This window comes from Peromyscus leucopus, chromosome X, assembly GCF_004664715.2.
Source record: "Peromyscus leucopus breed LL Stock chromosome X, UCI_PerLeu_2.1, whole genome shotgun sequence".
Taxonomy (NCBI): domain Eukaryota; kingdom Metazoa; phylum Chordata; class Mammalia; order Rodentia; family Cricetidae; genus Peromyscus; species Peromyscus leucopus.
Genome location: NC_051083.1, coordinates 16,073,387 through 16,087,871, shown reverse-complemented (window position 1 = coordinate 16,087,871; position 14,485 = coordinate 16,073,387). Strand labels below are relative to the sequence as shown.

Sequence of the window (14,485 nt, the reverse complement as noted above, 5' to 3'; positions counted from 1 at the left end):
CTCCAAAAACCAAAAAATAAATAATAAGGTAACTACAGTGAAGCCTAGATTTTAGAGCCTGATCACATGGCTTCAATTCCTGCCTCCAGCGTTTAATGAAGGCCTTCACACATCACTGAATTGTGTTACTTTGAGTAGTTTCTTCAAGTGATGAAAGACTTGGGCATGGTCACCTCCTGCTCATCTGGAAAAGGGATGTTTCCAGTATACTAGCTACTCTTTTAGGAGAACTCAAAAGAAGGATCATCTGGGAGCTTCAGAGATGACTCAGAGGTTAAGAGCATTGGCTGCTCTTCCAGAGGACCTGGGTTCAATTCCCAGCACCCCCATGGCAGCTTACAACTGTCTATAACTCCAGTTCCAGGGGATCAAGCCCCCTCACACAGACCTACATGTAGGCAAAACCCCAATGCACATAAAAATAAAAATAAATAAATGATTTTAAAAAAGAAGGGTCATCTGCAGTGGCACCTGCCACTGTTTGTTCATATTCTGCACTAAGGAAGCACCGACTGTGTACATTGTCTTGCCCAGTGATGGCGCCAACGCAAAGTTTTGTCCATTGCAAGGCACGTAGGTCAGACCTACTTTAATGTCAACCTCATATTGGAATATAACGTATGTACAGAAGGGTTGATATGGAACACAGTGTAATGAGTTTCCACATGGGAACATACATGTAGAAACAATGCAAGATAAATGACATCATCAGAAAGGCTCGAGAAGCATTTGATTTTTTTAAATCATATTTGAATCAACCTACATATTCAAGTCCTGGTGAGTCATATTTGAAATGGTGATGGTTTTTTTCTCTTTTTCTTAGTGGTACATCAAATAATGATGGCACATTAGTTAGTTAATCAATGGCAAGTCAACAAAATCCAGTACTAATAATAACAGCACAACTATGATACTAAACAGCTATCATTTATTGATGTCCACAAGCACCAGGTACTTTGAATATTTCATGTAACTGATTTTTGTCATAGTCCCAGTCATAAAGCATGTTTTATCCTCATTTTAAAAACTGGGATAGCAGTGGGTGGAGGATGGCACATGCCTTTAGTCCCAGCACTCACGAGGCAAAGGCAGGTAGATCTTTGAGTTCGAGGCCAGCCTGGTCTACAGAGAGAGTTTCAGGACAACCAGGGCAGTTTCACAGAGAAACCCTGCCTCAAAAAACCAACCAACCAAACAAACAAACAAACAACAAAAACCCCTGAGGATACTGATGCCCAGAGATCAAACAACTTGCTCTGTTCAATTTATCGTTTCTTCTTTTTCTCTCCTTATGTTTCTCTTTCTCTGTGCTGAGATCAAACTCAGGGCTCATGTACACTAGATAAGCACTGAGCTACTAGCTCCTAGATCAATTCTTTCACCCCAGCTGGGCCTGCTCCAGTTAGGCTCCTTGGGCTTTGGGTGGTTTCTTCATAGACAAAGGGGTCCCAAAACTAGATTTCTAAGGTTTGTGTGGATGGCTGAGATGGGGCATAGGTGATACTTACAGACTCTTTCTAACCCCACTGCCCATCTGCCTAGCCCAGGACCTGGCCAGGGTGGGGATGAAGAAACATTAAAGAATGTAGGGAACCCTCAGATGGGCTCCTTCGGCTAGGGGGAGATTCTCCCTTCCCCAGCAAGTTTCCTAAGGGTGAATGCATAGCCATGCCCAGCTTCCTCCATTACTACTTCCACTGTGTTTGTGTCCTCCATCTCCCAATCCTCCCTGACCCCATCTTCCACTCCATTCTTTACTCATCTTGCAGATTGAAAACATCTGTCATCGCTGGATGCCTCCTCCCCAGCACTCGGGAGGCAGAGGCAGGCCGATCTAAGTGAGTTTGAGGCCAGCCTGGGCTACGGAGTGAGATCCAGGACAGCCAGGGCTACACAGAGAAACCCTGTCATGAAAAAAATAAAAAATTCTTTTACTTGGAGTAGAAAAATAGACTACGAGGGGCTAGGGTCATAGTTCAGGAGTAGAGCACTTGGCTAGCATGGATGGGGTCCTGTGTTCAATCTCCAGCACCACACAAGAACAAGATGACCCTGAGCAAGTCCCTTGACCTTTCTAGACTTGTTTTTCCTCGGCATTATCTTCCCGTCTTCTCCTCTCTTCCTCCTCAGATAGGTAACAAAGATCTTGAATCTACCAGATTTCAGAAATGGGAAGGGGCATGGGCTTCAGTTCTAGGCTTTAATATGCAAACCTTTCTAATTGCTCCCTTGGAAATGAGAGTTCTGGATTACATTTTCTTTTTCTTTCTGGAAAAAAAGTCCCTGAAGTGGGAGACAGTGGGATCTCAGTTGGTGACCTGTAATACTGCTATTGTCGATGCGTACGTACGCTAGGAAGCAGGCTGGGTGAGACAGCTTGCTTGGAGTCTAGAGAAGTTCGAGCTCCATGTGTTTTGACAACTGGACAGAGCTGAGAGGGTGGTCCTGTCAGAATCAGAATCCTGTGTGTGTGTGTGTGTGTGTGTGTGTGTGTGTATGTGTGTGACAGAGACACACACACACACAGAGAGAGAGAGAGAGAGAGAGAGAGAGAGAGAGAGAGAGAGAGACTGCTCATTGTGTGCTTCAACTCACATCGTATCCACCTAAAAAATAATTAAGCTAAGCATGGTGCCACAGATCTGCAAGCCAGCAGCACTCACTTGGGAGATGGAGGAGGGAGGATCACGTGTTCAAGGCCAGGCTGACTTAGCAAGCCCAAGAATCTCAAGACCCCTGCATGAAACCCTGTCTCAAAACAATAGAGGGGGTGGGGGGGATTAAGTGTGTAAATAAAGGACTTTCCTACTGGTTAGCCACACTCGCCCTCATGGCCAGCCTTAGGACTTTTGCATGGTCTGCGCCCCGCCTGGAATGCCCTTTTCCCTACATTCCCCCTGATCTACCCTTGTCTTCTTTCAGATCCGGCACACCTGCTGCTGCCTCTAGCAAACTGGACGACGACCCAGCGTGCTCCTTTAGAACGCTGTCTTTTATCAATGACTCAGCAACTCCACAGCACTGACCACGACTGAGAAACAGCTTTCTTGCTCCTTGTCTCTCATCTATCTCCTGGCCCCTGTAGAAATGTCTGGCAGTTATTGTTTGTTTCAAGACAAAAAGCAGGAAATCAATTCAGGCTAGCGGCCGGGGCGCGGGCTCTGACTGTACAGTGCCTACCATATAAATGTGAGGATCTGACTTTGATCCAAGCACTCGTGTGAAAAGCCAGGCTCATCATTCCTCGTCTAGAGGTGGGACCCTGGGAGATCACTCCCTTCCACGACAGCATGTCTGTTGGTATTGTGTAGGCAGCTAAAGAATATTGGGGAGCCATCCTGAATGTAGCTTCACTGTCATTTCTAAGAGACATGGTAACAATAAGAAAACAACCAGCCTGGACAACCAAGCGAGTTCCAGGAAAGGTGCAAAGCTACACAGAGAAACCCTGTCTCGAAAAAAAAAAAAAAAGGAAAAAAGGAAAAAAAAAAAAAAAAGAAAAACAAGCCATGGACTGTAAGCACACGGAATGAGTTGGACAGAAGAAGGGAAGAGGGAAATGATGACACTGTGTCTTAACTTAAAAATACATTTAAAAAATAAGTACTGCTGGGCAGTGGTGGCACACACCTTTAATCCCAGCACGCAGGAGGCAGAGGCAGGAGGATCTCTGTGAGTTCGAGGCCAGTCTGGGCTACAGAGTGAGTTCCAGGAAAGGCGCAAAGCTACACAAAGAAACCCTGTCTCGAAAAAACAAAACAAAACAAAAATCTAGTCAGGCATGGTGGCACTTGGGAGACAGAGGCAGACAGATCTCTCATGAGTTCAGCCCAGTGTGGTCTAGAGAGCAAGTTCCAGGGCAACAAGGGCTACATGGAGAGACTCTTGGCTCAAACAACGACAACAAAACAAAAGAAAAATCTTTCAAAACTAAGAGCAATTGACAGCGGTATCCAGTATCAACCTCTGGCCTACACACATACCACCACCACCACCACCACCCCCGCCTCTCTTTCTCTCTCTCTCTCTGTCTCTCTCTCTCTCTCTCTCTCTCTCTGTCTCTGTCTCTCTCTCTCTCTCTCTCTCTCACACACACACACACACACACACACACACACACACCCTGCACACACACATGCATATACACACCATAAAAGAAAGAAACAAAATATAGGCTGAAGCCAGATATGGTGGCACATGTCTGGAGCCCCAGCACTTAGAAGGCTGAGGCAGGAGGGTTGCTTAAGCCAAAGAGTTTGAGGACAGCCTAGGAAACATACTTAGACTGTCTTAGCTCTTTTCCCCAAAATAATAACACATTTTAAAGCCTGTTTTTAAACTTCAGGGAAGGGGAAGGGAAAAAAAAGAGATACAGACTAAGTGACTGAAAGCTTAAAGGAATAAATGAATATACACAGGAAAGGCTAAATAATATGAGATCAGTGTACAAAAGGAACTGTGGGGGATAGAAGCCCAAATCACACATTTAGGATTCAAACACAAATGCACACACACACGGAGACACAAAGACGTAGCTTTCTTTTTAATCCCTGAGTTATAAGAACTGAACTTTTTGTTTAAGATTGGATGCTGAGCTTAGAGTGGGTTGAGGTTCAACCACAACTCAAATTTCGAAGCTAATAGTGGAGGGGGATCTGGATGGCAGAGTGACAGCGCCTGGCCTGCAGGAAGGAACCCGGTTTAGTCATCCCATTCATCGTCCTCTTCATCTTCACCGGCCTGACTCTCCCCTTCATCTGGAGGAAGAAAGGTTCAGAGTATGACTCAGGATAAGAAAGTAGGATCACAGGCCCGGAAAACATTCCTATGGCCTAGGAGGTAAAGACTCAGCCCGGGGAGACCAAAGTTTTCTGCTAGAGGCACACCCTGGTCAAAATAGGGATTTGGGTAAGGGGTGTTCTAGCTGGAGTTCAAGTCCATGCAGTATTTTTTTTAAAAATGTTGAGCTGGGTGTGGTGGCACAGGCTTTTAATTCTAGTACTCTGGAGGCAGAGGCAGGTGGATCTCTGTGAGTTCGAGCCCAGCCTGGTCTATAGAGCAAGATCCAGGACGACAGGGCTATATAACAGTGAGACCCTGTCTTAAAAACAACAACAAAATGTTAATAGAGCTGCACATAGCAATGCATGCATTGTAACTTCAGCACTTGGGAGGTTGAAGCAGGAGGATCATGAATTTGAGACCGGGCTAGCTTAGGCATTGTGAGTTCTGGGCTAGCCTGGGTTACATAGTCAGACCCTGTCTTAAAAAAATAAAAGCCGGGTGGTGGTGGTGCACGCCTTTAATTCCAGCACTCAGAAGGCAGAAGCAGGCGGATCTCTGTGAGTTTGAGGCCAGCCTGGGCAACAGAGTGAGTTCCAGGACAGGCACCAAAACTACACAGAGAAACCCTGTCTTGAGAAAAAAAAAAAAAAAAGAAGCAGCACTGGGTTTGAGTACCAGCACCACATCAACTTGGAGTGGTGGTGATGTTATTCTGGCCCTGGGGAGGTGGAGGCAGGAAGATGGGAAGCTACAGGAGACCTTGCCACAGACAACAATCATCACATGTTGTTAGTCTGGATATTCGTGATAACTCCTGTGTTACTTAGTATGGCAGGTTTAAACATTAGCAAAAGTGGGGTAATTTATTATTGTTCCTTGGTCAACTAATGCTAATATTGTTGATTCTGAATGAAGTTAATGAGAATATTGTCAAATGATGAGATTTATTAAAATATTATCACATAATGGATTCACATTAGTCTTGTGGACATACTCAGGTTAATATTAATATTATTGTCAAGTTGCAGTTAATGGCATTGTTGTTAACTTGTTCTCAACCTATTGGAAATAGGCCAAGATTAGTATTACCCTCACATACTGGGTTAATGACAGGATAGTTGGCACATTCAGTTCTTAACATAATTGTAGAAAGGCTAGGATAGTGCCTAGCAGCCCATACAGAGCATATGGAATGGTACAGAGAAGATTAGCATGGCCTCTGTACAATGATGGTACGAAAATTCATGAAGAGGCCCATAGTTTTGCACAAAAAGGCTAGGTTATGATATTATCACACAATGAGTTGATGTGATTCTGTGAATTATTGGACTTAATATTATTGCCAAAAAAAGAAGTTTCTCTTTTTTAAAGTATGTCTTTAATTTGTGTGTGGGCCCATGTACAAGTAAGCATAGAGGTCAGAGAATAACTTGCAGGGATTGGTTCTCTACTTCTACCACATGAATGCTGGATGTTGGTCGAACTCAGGTCAACAGGCTTGGCAGCAGGTGCCTTTACCCTCCAGCCCCTTGTGTTTTTGTTTTCGAAACAGGCTCTATGTAGCCCTAGCTAGCCTGGAACTCTATGTAGACCAGGCTGGCCTCAAACTCACAGAGATTCACCTGCCTCCTCTTCCCAAGTGCTGAGCCACCAGCCCAGCAAAGATGGAGTTCTTATTTTTTTCTTAGTTTTTTTTTTTATGTATGAGTGTTTGCCTGCATGTATGTTTGTGCCTCAAGTATGTGCCTGGCGCCTGTGGAGGCCAGAGGAGGCTGTTGGATCCCTTGGAACTATAGTTAGAGATAGCTGTGAGGTGCCGTCTGGGTGCTGGGAGTTGACCCATGTGCCCTGGAAGAGCAGTCCGGGCTCTTGACCAAAGATGGAGTTCTTTATAGTAGTATCTTCACATAGTGATGGTGTTGTCTGTTTTCTATGAGCTGGAGATTGAAACATTCCATCTGGCATGAAAGCTCCTTAAGCCAGAAGATAAACAATTCCCAAGAGCTGCAAGGAGTCCCTGAAACTGACCAGATTTCCCAGGCCTCTGCCTCTCACAATCAGCAATAAAGACTACTGTGAGTCACTCTGGGGCAAGCCATCTTTAAAGACGACTCTGAGACCAGACCAGCTGCCTGGAAGCAGAAACCAGCTGAGCTGCCTGGAAGAGGTTTTAGCCCAACTGAGTTATTTGGAAAAGACACTCCCAACTTGTTGTGCTCCAGGCTCCCAGCTTTTGTGAGCTGGCCCCCATGCTGGGGTGGGCTTTGATCATATTGTTGTCTTTGAGTCGTTCCTGTTCCTGTAAGTCACCCTTCCCCCCTGTTCCAGTAAGTAACCTCAATAAAAGTCATTGATTCACCACGTTGGACTTTGGTGGTATCTGTTCTTGGGTCTGCCATGGGCTCCCTATCCAGGGTGAGTAGATGGTGTGTCTCCCCAGGAAAGACCTCATCATACAACTAATGTTAATATCACAGAACATAGGTAGTTACTGTTCATATTGTGGACATCCCCCGACATATGTTAATGTTATTGTCAAAGATACACTTAATTGTATTCCTGTTGCCTGGTGACTCGAGGTTAACCATGCTGAGGACCGCAGCAGCCCCACCCTGGCTTTCCAAATTCATGTTAACACTGCCATCCACAGATGGGTGAATGTTGGTTGGTGTTTTCATTGCTGGGGATGGACCCTGAGGCCTTAAGCACGCTAGGCTAGTGCACTGCCACTAAGCTGATCTCCAGCCTGCTCTACTGTCAACTGGTCTTTTTTTTCCCTGACTCCGGCTGCCCTGGAATTCAAGATCCTCCTTCCTCAACTTTTCCAGCACTGGGGAGGGACTCCAGGCATACACCACCACGTGGGCCTCTGGTGTCACCATTATGAGTGACACCTGGGGTTGTTTTCCGGCCAGTTCTAGCTGGCCCCGGGAGTCAGGTCACAGGTCTGGCAGGGTGGGCTCACCTGAGGAATGGATGACTCTACTTCTCTTCTGCATCACATGCATCAGGGCACCCACTAGGCCCTCAGACCTCTGGGACGGTGGCTGCTGTACGGAGTTCTCTGTAGCTCCAGGGGTCTGCACCAAGAGATTGGGGCACAGAAGGCTCAGGACTTGGAGAAGAGTGCTCCTCCTGCCCTTTCTCCCTTCTGTCCCCACACACTCCAGTCCCTTTCAAGGGCCCACACCAATCTCCAACTTAGCACTGAACCCCAAAGCTCATCAGTCTCAACCATGACCCCCAAGGAGCATCTATCCTGCCTATCTTTACCTTGTTTAGCTGAATTCCCTGCCGGATTTGATCCAAAAGTGCACCCCGGCCTCCACCAGGTGCGGGCGCCCCGGGAGACACCAGAGTAGGAGGGAGAGGGGGAGGGGCGGGCCCACTCCCAGTGCTGGGTGGAGGTGGGGGTGGGGGTGGGGGTGGGGGCGGCACTGGTGGTCCCCCAGCTCCAGGGAGTGGAGGAGGTGGTGGTCCAGATCGTCCCGTGGCTGGAGGGGGTGGTGGTGGAGGGCCCCCTCGGCCTGGGGGTGGGGGCCCCCGGGGTGTTGGTGGGGGTGGGGCACCCCCCACAGGTACAGGGGGCAGTGGACCACAACGACCCTTATTACTCCCCACAATAGGAGGTCGCAGGGGCTGGCTCCCTCCTCCTCCACCTCCTCTCTCTCCTCCCCCTCCTCCTCCTCGGCATGGCGGCGGTGGTGGTGGGAGTGGATCTGTACAGGGGGAAAATAACACATAAGTCTGATCATTTTTTACTCGTTTTCTGAGCTTCTTTTTTTTTTTCTTTTTCTTTTTGGCTTTTCGAGACGGAGTTTTTCTGCATAGCTCTGGCTGTCCTGGCTCTCAGTCTGTAGCCCAGGCTGGCCTCAAACTCAAGAGATCCACTTGACTCTGCCTCCGGAGTCGTGTGCCGCCACTGCGCCGGGTTTTATTTTTTCTTACTCGTAAACTAGGTACCCCAACTGATACACTATTGATTCTTTTCCATGAAAAACTGAGTGGCTTGAGGGCATTTCTAGGGTAACAACCCCCAGGACAGAGAAAAGGGAGCTCACCCTGGCGCCTCATCTCCTGCCGTACAGCCTCTAGCCCACCCTGGTCCTCAATGAAGTCATAGATAAGCTTGGAGGTCTCTGCGTCAGTGAGCTGGGCCTCGCTGATTCCTGCCCTGGAGAACAGGCTCCGCAGATCCGGGTCAAGATTGTTCACCTGCCCAGGGCAGAGCACGGTTTCAAGAATAAAGCGAATTAGGAAGGGGCACAGATTATCACCAAAGCCATCACAAGGAGGAATCTGAGAAGGCTGTGAGAAGGTCTGGGTCTGGGAGTGGGGTCTGAGCCTTGGTCTACAAGAGAGTAGGTGGAAGTTGAGTCCAGGGTTCTTTGAGCTACTCACGTCAAATCCATTCTGGGGATCCCAGCCCACGTGGCTGACATGTCTAGGGAGGAGAAGGGGGTATCAGTCAAGCCCCAGGGTCTTCCCTCACCTGGCAAAGCTCTCTTGCCCTCACCTTCCCAGAGGGGCTCTGAGGGGCCAGAGCAAGTGAGCAAATGTGAGCAGGAGTTGGCAAAATGAGGAAGGTCTGCAGTTTGTTTACTTGGTCCTCTTTTTCCCATCCACAGGTGATCCCGTGTCTACCTTGGGTCACATTCGTCCGTCAGACCATTGATTCGCCCCTGCTCCGTCCCCCCACCCATCTGCTCACATACATGTTTACGAATTTGCCCACCAATTTCTCTTTCCTTTGTCTACTTGTCTACCCTTCCTCCCTTCTGCCCTTCCCGCCTCCTCTTTCCCCTCCCCCACCTTTTTTCTTGGCTGAGTGGTTTTTTTGAGACAGGCTCTCATGTAACCTAGGTTGGCTTCTAACTTTCTAAGTAGTTGAAGCTGGCTTTGAACCCTTGACCTTAATGCCTCTATCTCAAAAGTGCTGGGATTACAGGAGTGCTCTACCACACTTGGCAATCCATTTGCATTTTTACATTTTACTTCACACTTGTATTCACTTATAAACTATCCATTCGTCCATCTGACCGTCTCTTTATCCCTCTCCACTTTGTCTGTGAACCATCAACCTGCATAGCAATATCCTGCCGATATGCTCAACCACCTGCCCACTTATCACCATCTATCCCTCCAATCAGTCACCTACCCATTCATCCTTCAACCCACTAGTTAATTAATTCATCCATTCATCTACTCATCCGCCCATCTGCCCCTCCTTCTATTTGCTCAGCTGTCCACCTCTTCTTTTTTTTTTTTTCTTTTCTCCCCCCACCCCCAGCTGAGGACCGAACCCAGGGCCTTGAGCTTGCTGGGCAAGCGCTCTACCACTGAGCTAAATCCCCAACCCCTGTCCACCTCTTCATAGGCTTTCCCACCCATTGGGATCTTGGGGCTCACAGAGGGAGAGGCTCTCACTTGAATCCACTTGGTGCACCAATATCAGCTTTACTGATCTTCTTTTTGCCTGAGCGTTTCTTATCAGCTGGGCCAGGGCCTGGTGCAGGGAGCCCACGATATCGGGAGCTTGTGATGTCAGGGTTTTGAATGTCGACTGTCACAAGTCCTAGAGATAGTGGACTACCTGATGGGCCTACAGAGAAAAGAACGTGAATGATCAACCCACCTACTAGCCAAAGCACAGGGGCAAGAAATAGAAAGACTATAGAAGAAGTAGTGTAGCCGGGCGGTGGTAGCGCACGCCTTTAATCCCAGCACTCGAGAAGCAGAGCCAGGTGGATCTCTGTGGGTTTGAGGCCAGCCTGGGCTACAGATGCAGGACAGGCACCAAAACTATACGGAGAAACCCTGTCTCAAAAAAAAGTGTATATTTGATGGTCATGGAGGAATGGATGACAGGGTGAAGGCAAGGCCTATGGAGAGGTGGATGGATCCCAAAAACCATTCAGTCACTGATTCATGTATGCTTATCATTCAAATACTGACTCTTCATTCTCTGGCTGGTCAGCTAAATGGCTTATTAAGTTATTTATTCATTTGATCATTTAATCTTCAATGGGTAGAATATTATGTCATTTAATCTATTTTTTTTCCAAGACAGGGTTTCTCTGTGTAGCTTTGCGCCTTTCCTGGAACTCACTCTGTAGCCCAAGCTGGCCTGGAACTCACAGAGATCCGCCTGGCTCTGCCTCCCAAGTGCTGGAATTAAAGGTGTGCGCCACACTGCCTTAATCTCACTTTTGTGATTTAATTTTTGTGTGTGTGAGTATATGATATGTGTGTGTATGTGTGCATGCATGCATAACACATTTGTGGAGGTCAGAGGACAATGTTGTGGAGGTGGTTCTCTCCTTTTACCTTTCTGTGGATTCTGGGGGTTAGAACTCAGGTCTCCAGGCTTGGTGACAAAGGCTGAACCATCTCACCAGCTCTCATTTATTTCTTTTTTCACTATTCATCCATTTACATACTCATTCATCAATTCACTGAACCATCCATTCATTACCCACTTACCCAAATACCCATTCACCTATTTATTTATAATATCTCATCACTCTATCTTCCAATTTAGTTATCTATCTGCCTCCAATCCATCACTGTGCTCATCTATCCACTCACCCACCCATCCACCTAGCCATCCATCCACCTCTTTACCAACTTTTGCATTCACCCAACTACTCGTTCATCTACTAACTTCCCATCATCTCTCCAGAGACACGAGAATCACCACTCACCCCCATGGTCTCCCCCTGGATGTGGGGGCAGAGGTGGGAGCCCTCCTCTTCTCTCTGGGAAAATGGAGTAAGTTAAGATCTGTCACAGTCTTGCCACGGGGTTCTGGGTTGGCTCCTCATAACCTCTGCTTGAACTAGAGGACTCACCTTCACTGGTTGGTGCCGGTGGTGGCGGTAGCTGTCGTCTTTCTGTGGTAAAATAGTTGGACTGAGAACCATAGCCTTGAGAGGGCTTTTCTAGCCTCACACCCATGTACTCACTTCTGCCTAACCTACCTCCCACCAAGGCCCCCTTACCTCCACTTTGCCTCTGATTCCTTTTTTGTATCTTCTCCTGCACCAAGGACCGGAAGGCCTGGGCTTCACTCTCGTCTGCAAAGTTCAGTCCTACCTGGCAGTCCTATATTATGCCTTGGGGTCAGCCAACTAGCACTCCCCATGGCCCAGACTTTCTCGTCGCCACCACCCCTGCCCTAACCGCTGCCAAGCCCAAGGCCGGGCTGGTCACTTACATCTCCAGCAAAGGTGTGGAAGAAGGGGGTGGGTGTGAGGTAAAGCAGCTGGGAGTACAGCTCCTGTTCCCAGAGCAGCCGACCAGCCTAGAGAGGGGCAGGGTGGGGGACATGCTGGCATCCAGGCACCCAGGCTGGCAGACCTTGGTTTTCTAACCAGGGACTATGCTGTCCAGATTTGGTGTCCTAGAGTCTTATTTCGAGATCTTCAGCTCAATATCAGAGTCCGGGCTCTAGGTGTCTGCTATGGAGGATTGGAGTAGAGTCTCAGAAGCAGTCACTGATGTGAGAGATTTCGGGTCTGGGATTCGAGGCCTATATGTAGGAATTGAGGGCTCAACATTGTGAATTTAAGATTCTAGGCCTAAGAATATCCAACGTGTTGGATTTAGAACAGATATGAAGCGGAGGCTCAGGTAGAGATATGGTGCTCCAGAGAGCTTGGGGGGGCAGATCGGGATCTTGACATGGACCTTCTGAGGTCAGTCACCTCACACTCAGCATGAGAAAACACACGTTGGGATTTGTATGGTTTTTGTCTCTGGAGCTCTGATATGAACAAGGGCTTGGGGCTATGGCCAAAAACTGGTTTCGTAGGTTGGAAACTAGCTTTCCTATCCAGTGGGGGCATGGGGTCACCTGAAGACCATAAAGGCGAATGAAGTAGGACTTCTGAGGGTTATCCTTCACGAAGCACACTGCTCCACAGTGTTCCATGGTCCAGTGCTCAGCTCCGGGGGGCAGCGCCAGGTACAGCTGAACAACTGCAGTGGCCAGTGTCTACGATGGGAGAGCAGGGGTCAGTGGAGTCTGTTCATGGGTAACCCGGCCTGGTCCTTGCCTGCCTGAGGCTGCCATGAGCTTGGGGGGGGAAGAGCTGGAGCCAGAGGAAGGTGAGTAGATAGCAAGATAGTCCTGGGATCCACAAACCATGGGGAGTGAATCCTGGGAGAGGAGATGGGGCAAAGGAAAAGATGGGAAGAAGGAGGGGCAGGGAAGTTTGGGGAAGAGTAGGAGGCAGAAGGGGAAGAAGAGGTAGAGAGGAAGAGGAGGAGAGGGAGGGAGACCGAGAGCATCAGGAGATCCCCAACTCACCGAGCATTTTCGGCCAAGCAGCTCAAAGAGTCGCTGGTTCTCATGGTCCTGGAGGAGGTTGGAAGGAATGTTCTGCTGAGCTGCTGGGCCCCCTCGGCCCCCAGGCCTGCCTCCTACAGGGCCCCCACTCATGGTGCCTTCTGCCCTAGTGAGCTCTTCGGCCAAGCTCTGGGTGCAGGGTAAGAAGAGGAACTTCCGCAGTGAGCAAGGGAACAGGAAGTGCAATAAACCACAAGCGAAGCAAGTCCTCCAGGGGCCCCCAGAGGGCTTGTCCTCCTCTCTAGGGCTGGTTTGGGCCGTTCTCCATTTGCCTGGCTGGAACCATGTTTGTAAGGAGCTCAGGGCTTCTTCCCTCCGCGCCCGCTTCTCTGCGGGGCCATTTCCTTCTGACAGGCTCAGCTCGGCCTTGCTCTAGTTGTTACTGAGAGCTAGGCCATCCATTGGAGGCACTTCTGCAGGACCTGGCTGCACAGAGCGTAGTCCCAGGGCTGTGGAACCTCCTTCCTCCCCAAAGCTCCAGGTTGGCCTGGCTGGGTGGAGTCCACGGCTCTAGGTGCTGAAGAATCACTGCATTACAGCTTTCCCTTTTAATGGCATAGGGAAGCCCTCTCCAGCCTTGAACATTGCCAACAACATACAAGCCCAGGACTCACTTCCCCATCCTTTACCCTTGCCTCCTATAGCTCCCTAATTACTCTCTTCTTATCAACCTCGTTCTGGAAGGAAGGACTTCACAGTCTGAACAAATACTACAAGAACATCTTGATTGATTTGTATTATGTTGGGACTTTTTGAAAGTATGTAACCTTTGAAGGCTTGCTTTTCTCCACTTTCGGTGATGAGGATTGGATACAGGACGTTGTACATGCTAAGCACATGCTGTACCATGGAGCTGTGCCCTCATGCCCTCTAATTCCATTGCTATTGGATGAGGCAGGCCAGTTAGGAGGGTCTCAGGTATAGGGCAGCAGTTTGGGATGCTGAGCAGGCCTCAGGTATGGGTAAAAAACTGAATTGGAGGTCCTCAGGCCTGCCTGGAAATCTTTTGGCTCTATATGCCTGCAGGTTCAAGGCCTCAGCTCCTGAAGTCAGGCTCCAAATGCCTTTTGAGATGGCTCCTCCAACTTCCCCCAACCTCTCAGTTCTTCTCCAAATAGCTTATGGTGCCCACAAGAAACAGAACTTTGACACCTCCAGGCCTGAAGCCCCTTACAATCTGTTTTTATATTCTTTCATTTGGGAGTGGGAGTGATAGTGTTTCACTTAGTCTAGGATGACCTTGAACTTGCTATGTAACTGAGGGTGACATTCAACTTCTGAACCTCCTGTCCTTCACTTCCCATGTGCTGGGATTACAGATGCCACCAAACTTGGCTGCTCCAACATAAT

The 14,485-nt window shown here is 48.5% G+C and overlaps 1 protein-coding gene and 1 non-coding gene across 2 annotated transcripts; one reads left to right on the top strand and one right to left on the bottom strand.

Annotated features, from left to right (window-relative positions):
- Window positions 1-4,522: 4,522 nt before the first annotated feature.
- Window positions 4,523-13,294, bottom strand: Was (WASP actin nucleation promoting factor). Its single transcript, XM_028881324.2, has 12 exons — window positions 13,097-13,294; window positions 12,641-12,781; window positions 12,002-12,088; window positions 11,787-11,889; window positions 11,637-11,678; window positions 11,490-11,543; window positions 10,213-10,387; window positions 9,187-9,229; window positions 8,847-9,000; window positions 8,059-8,504; window positions 7,751-7,865; window positions 4,523-4,757 (listed from the first exon to the last, which is right to left on the bottom strand). The coding sequence occupies exons 1-12, from the start codon at window positions 13,226-13,228 to the stop codon at window positions 4,702-4,704; spliced, it is 1,548 nt and encodes a 515-aa protein (XP_028737157.1). The 5' UTR covers window positions 13,229-13,294; the 3' UTR covers window positions 4,523-4,701.
- Window positions 5,948-6,049, top strand: LOC114701340. The gene has a single exon (XR_003735808.1). It is a non-coding gene; the product is annotated as a U6 spliceosomal RNA (small nuclear RNA).
- Window positions 13,295-14,485: the final 1,191 nt, after the last annotated feature.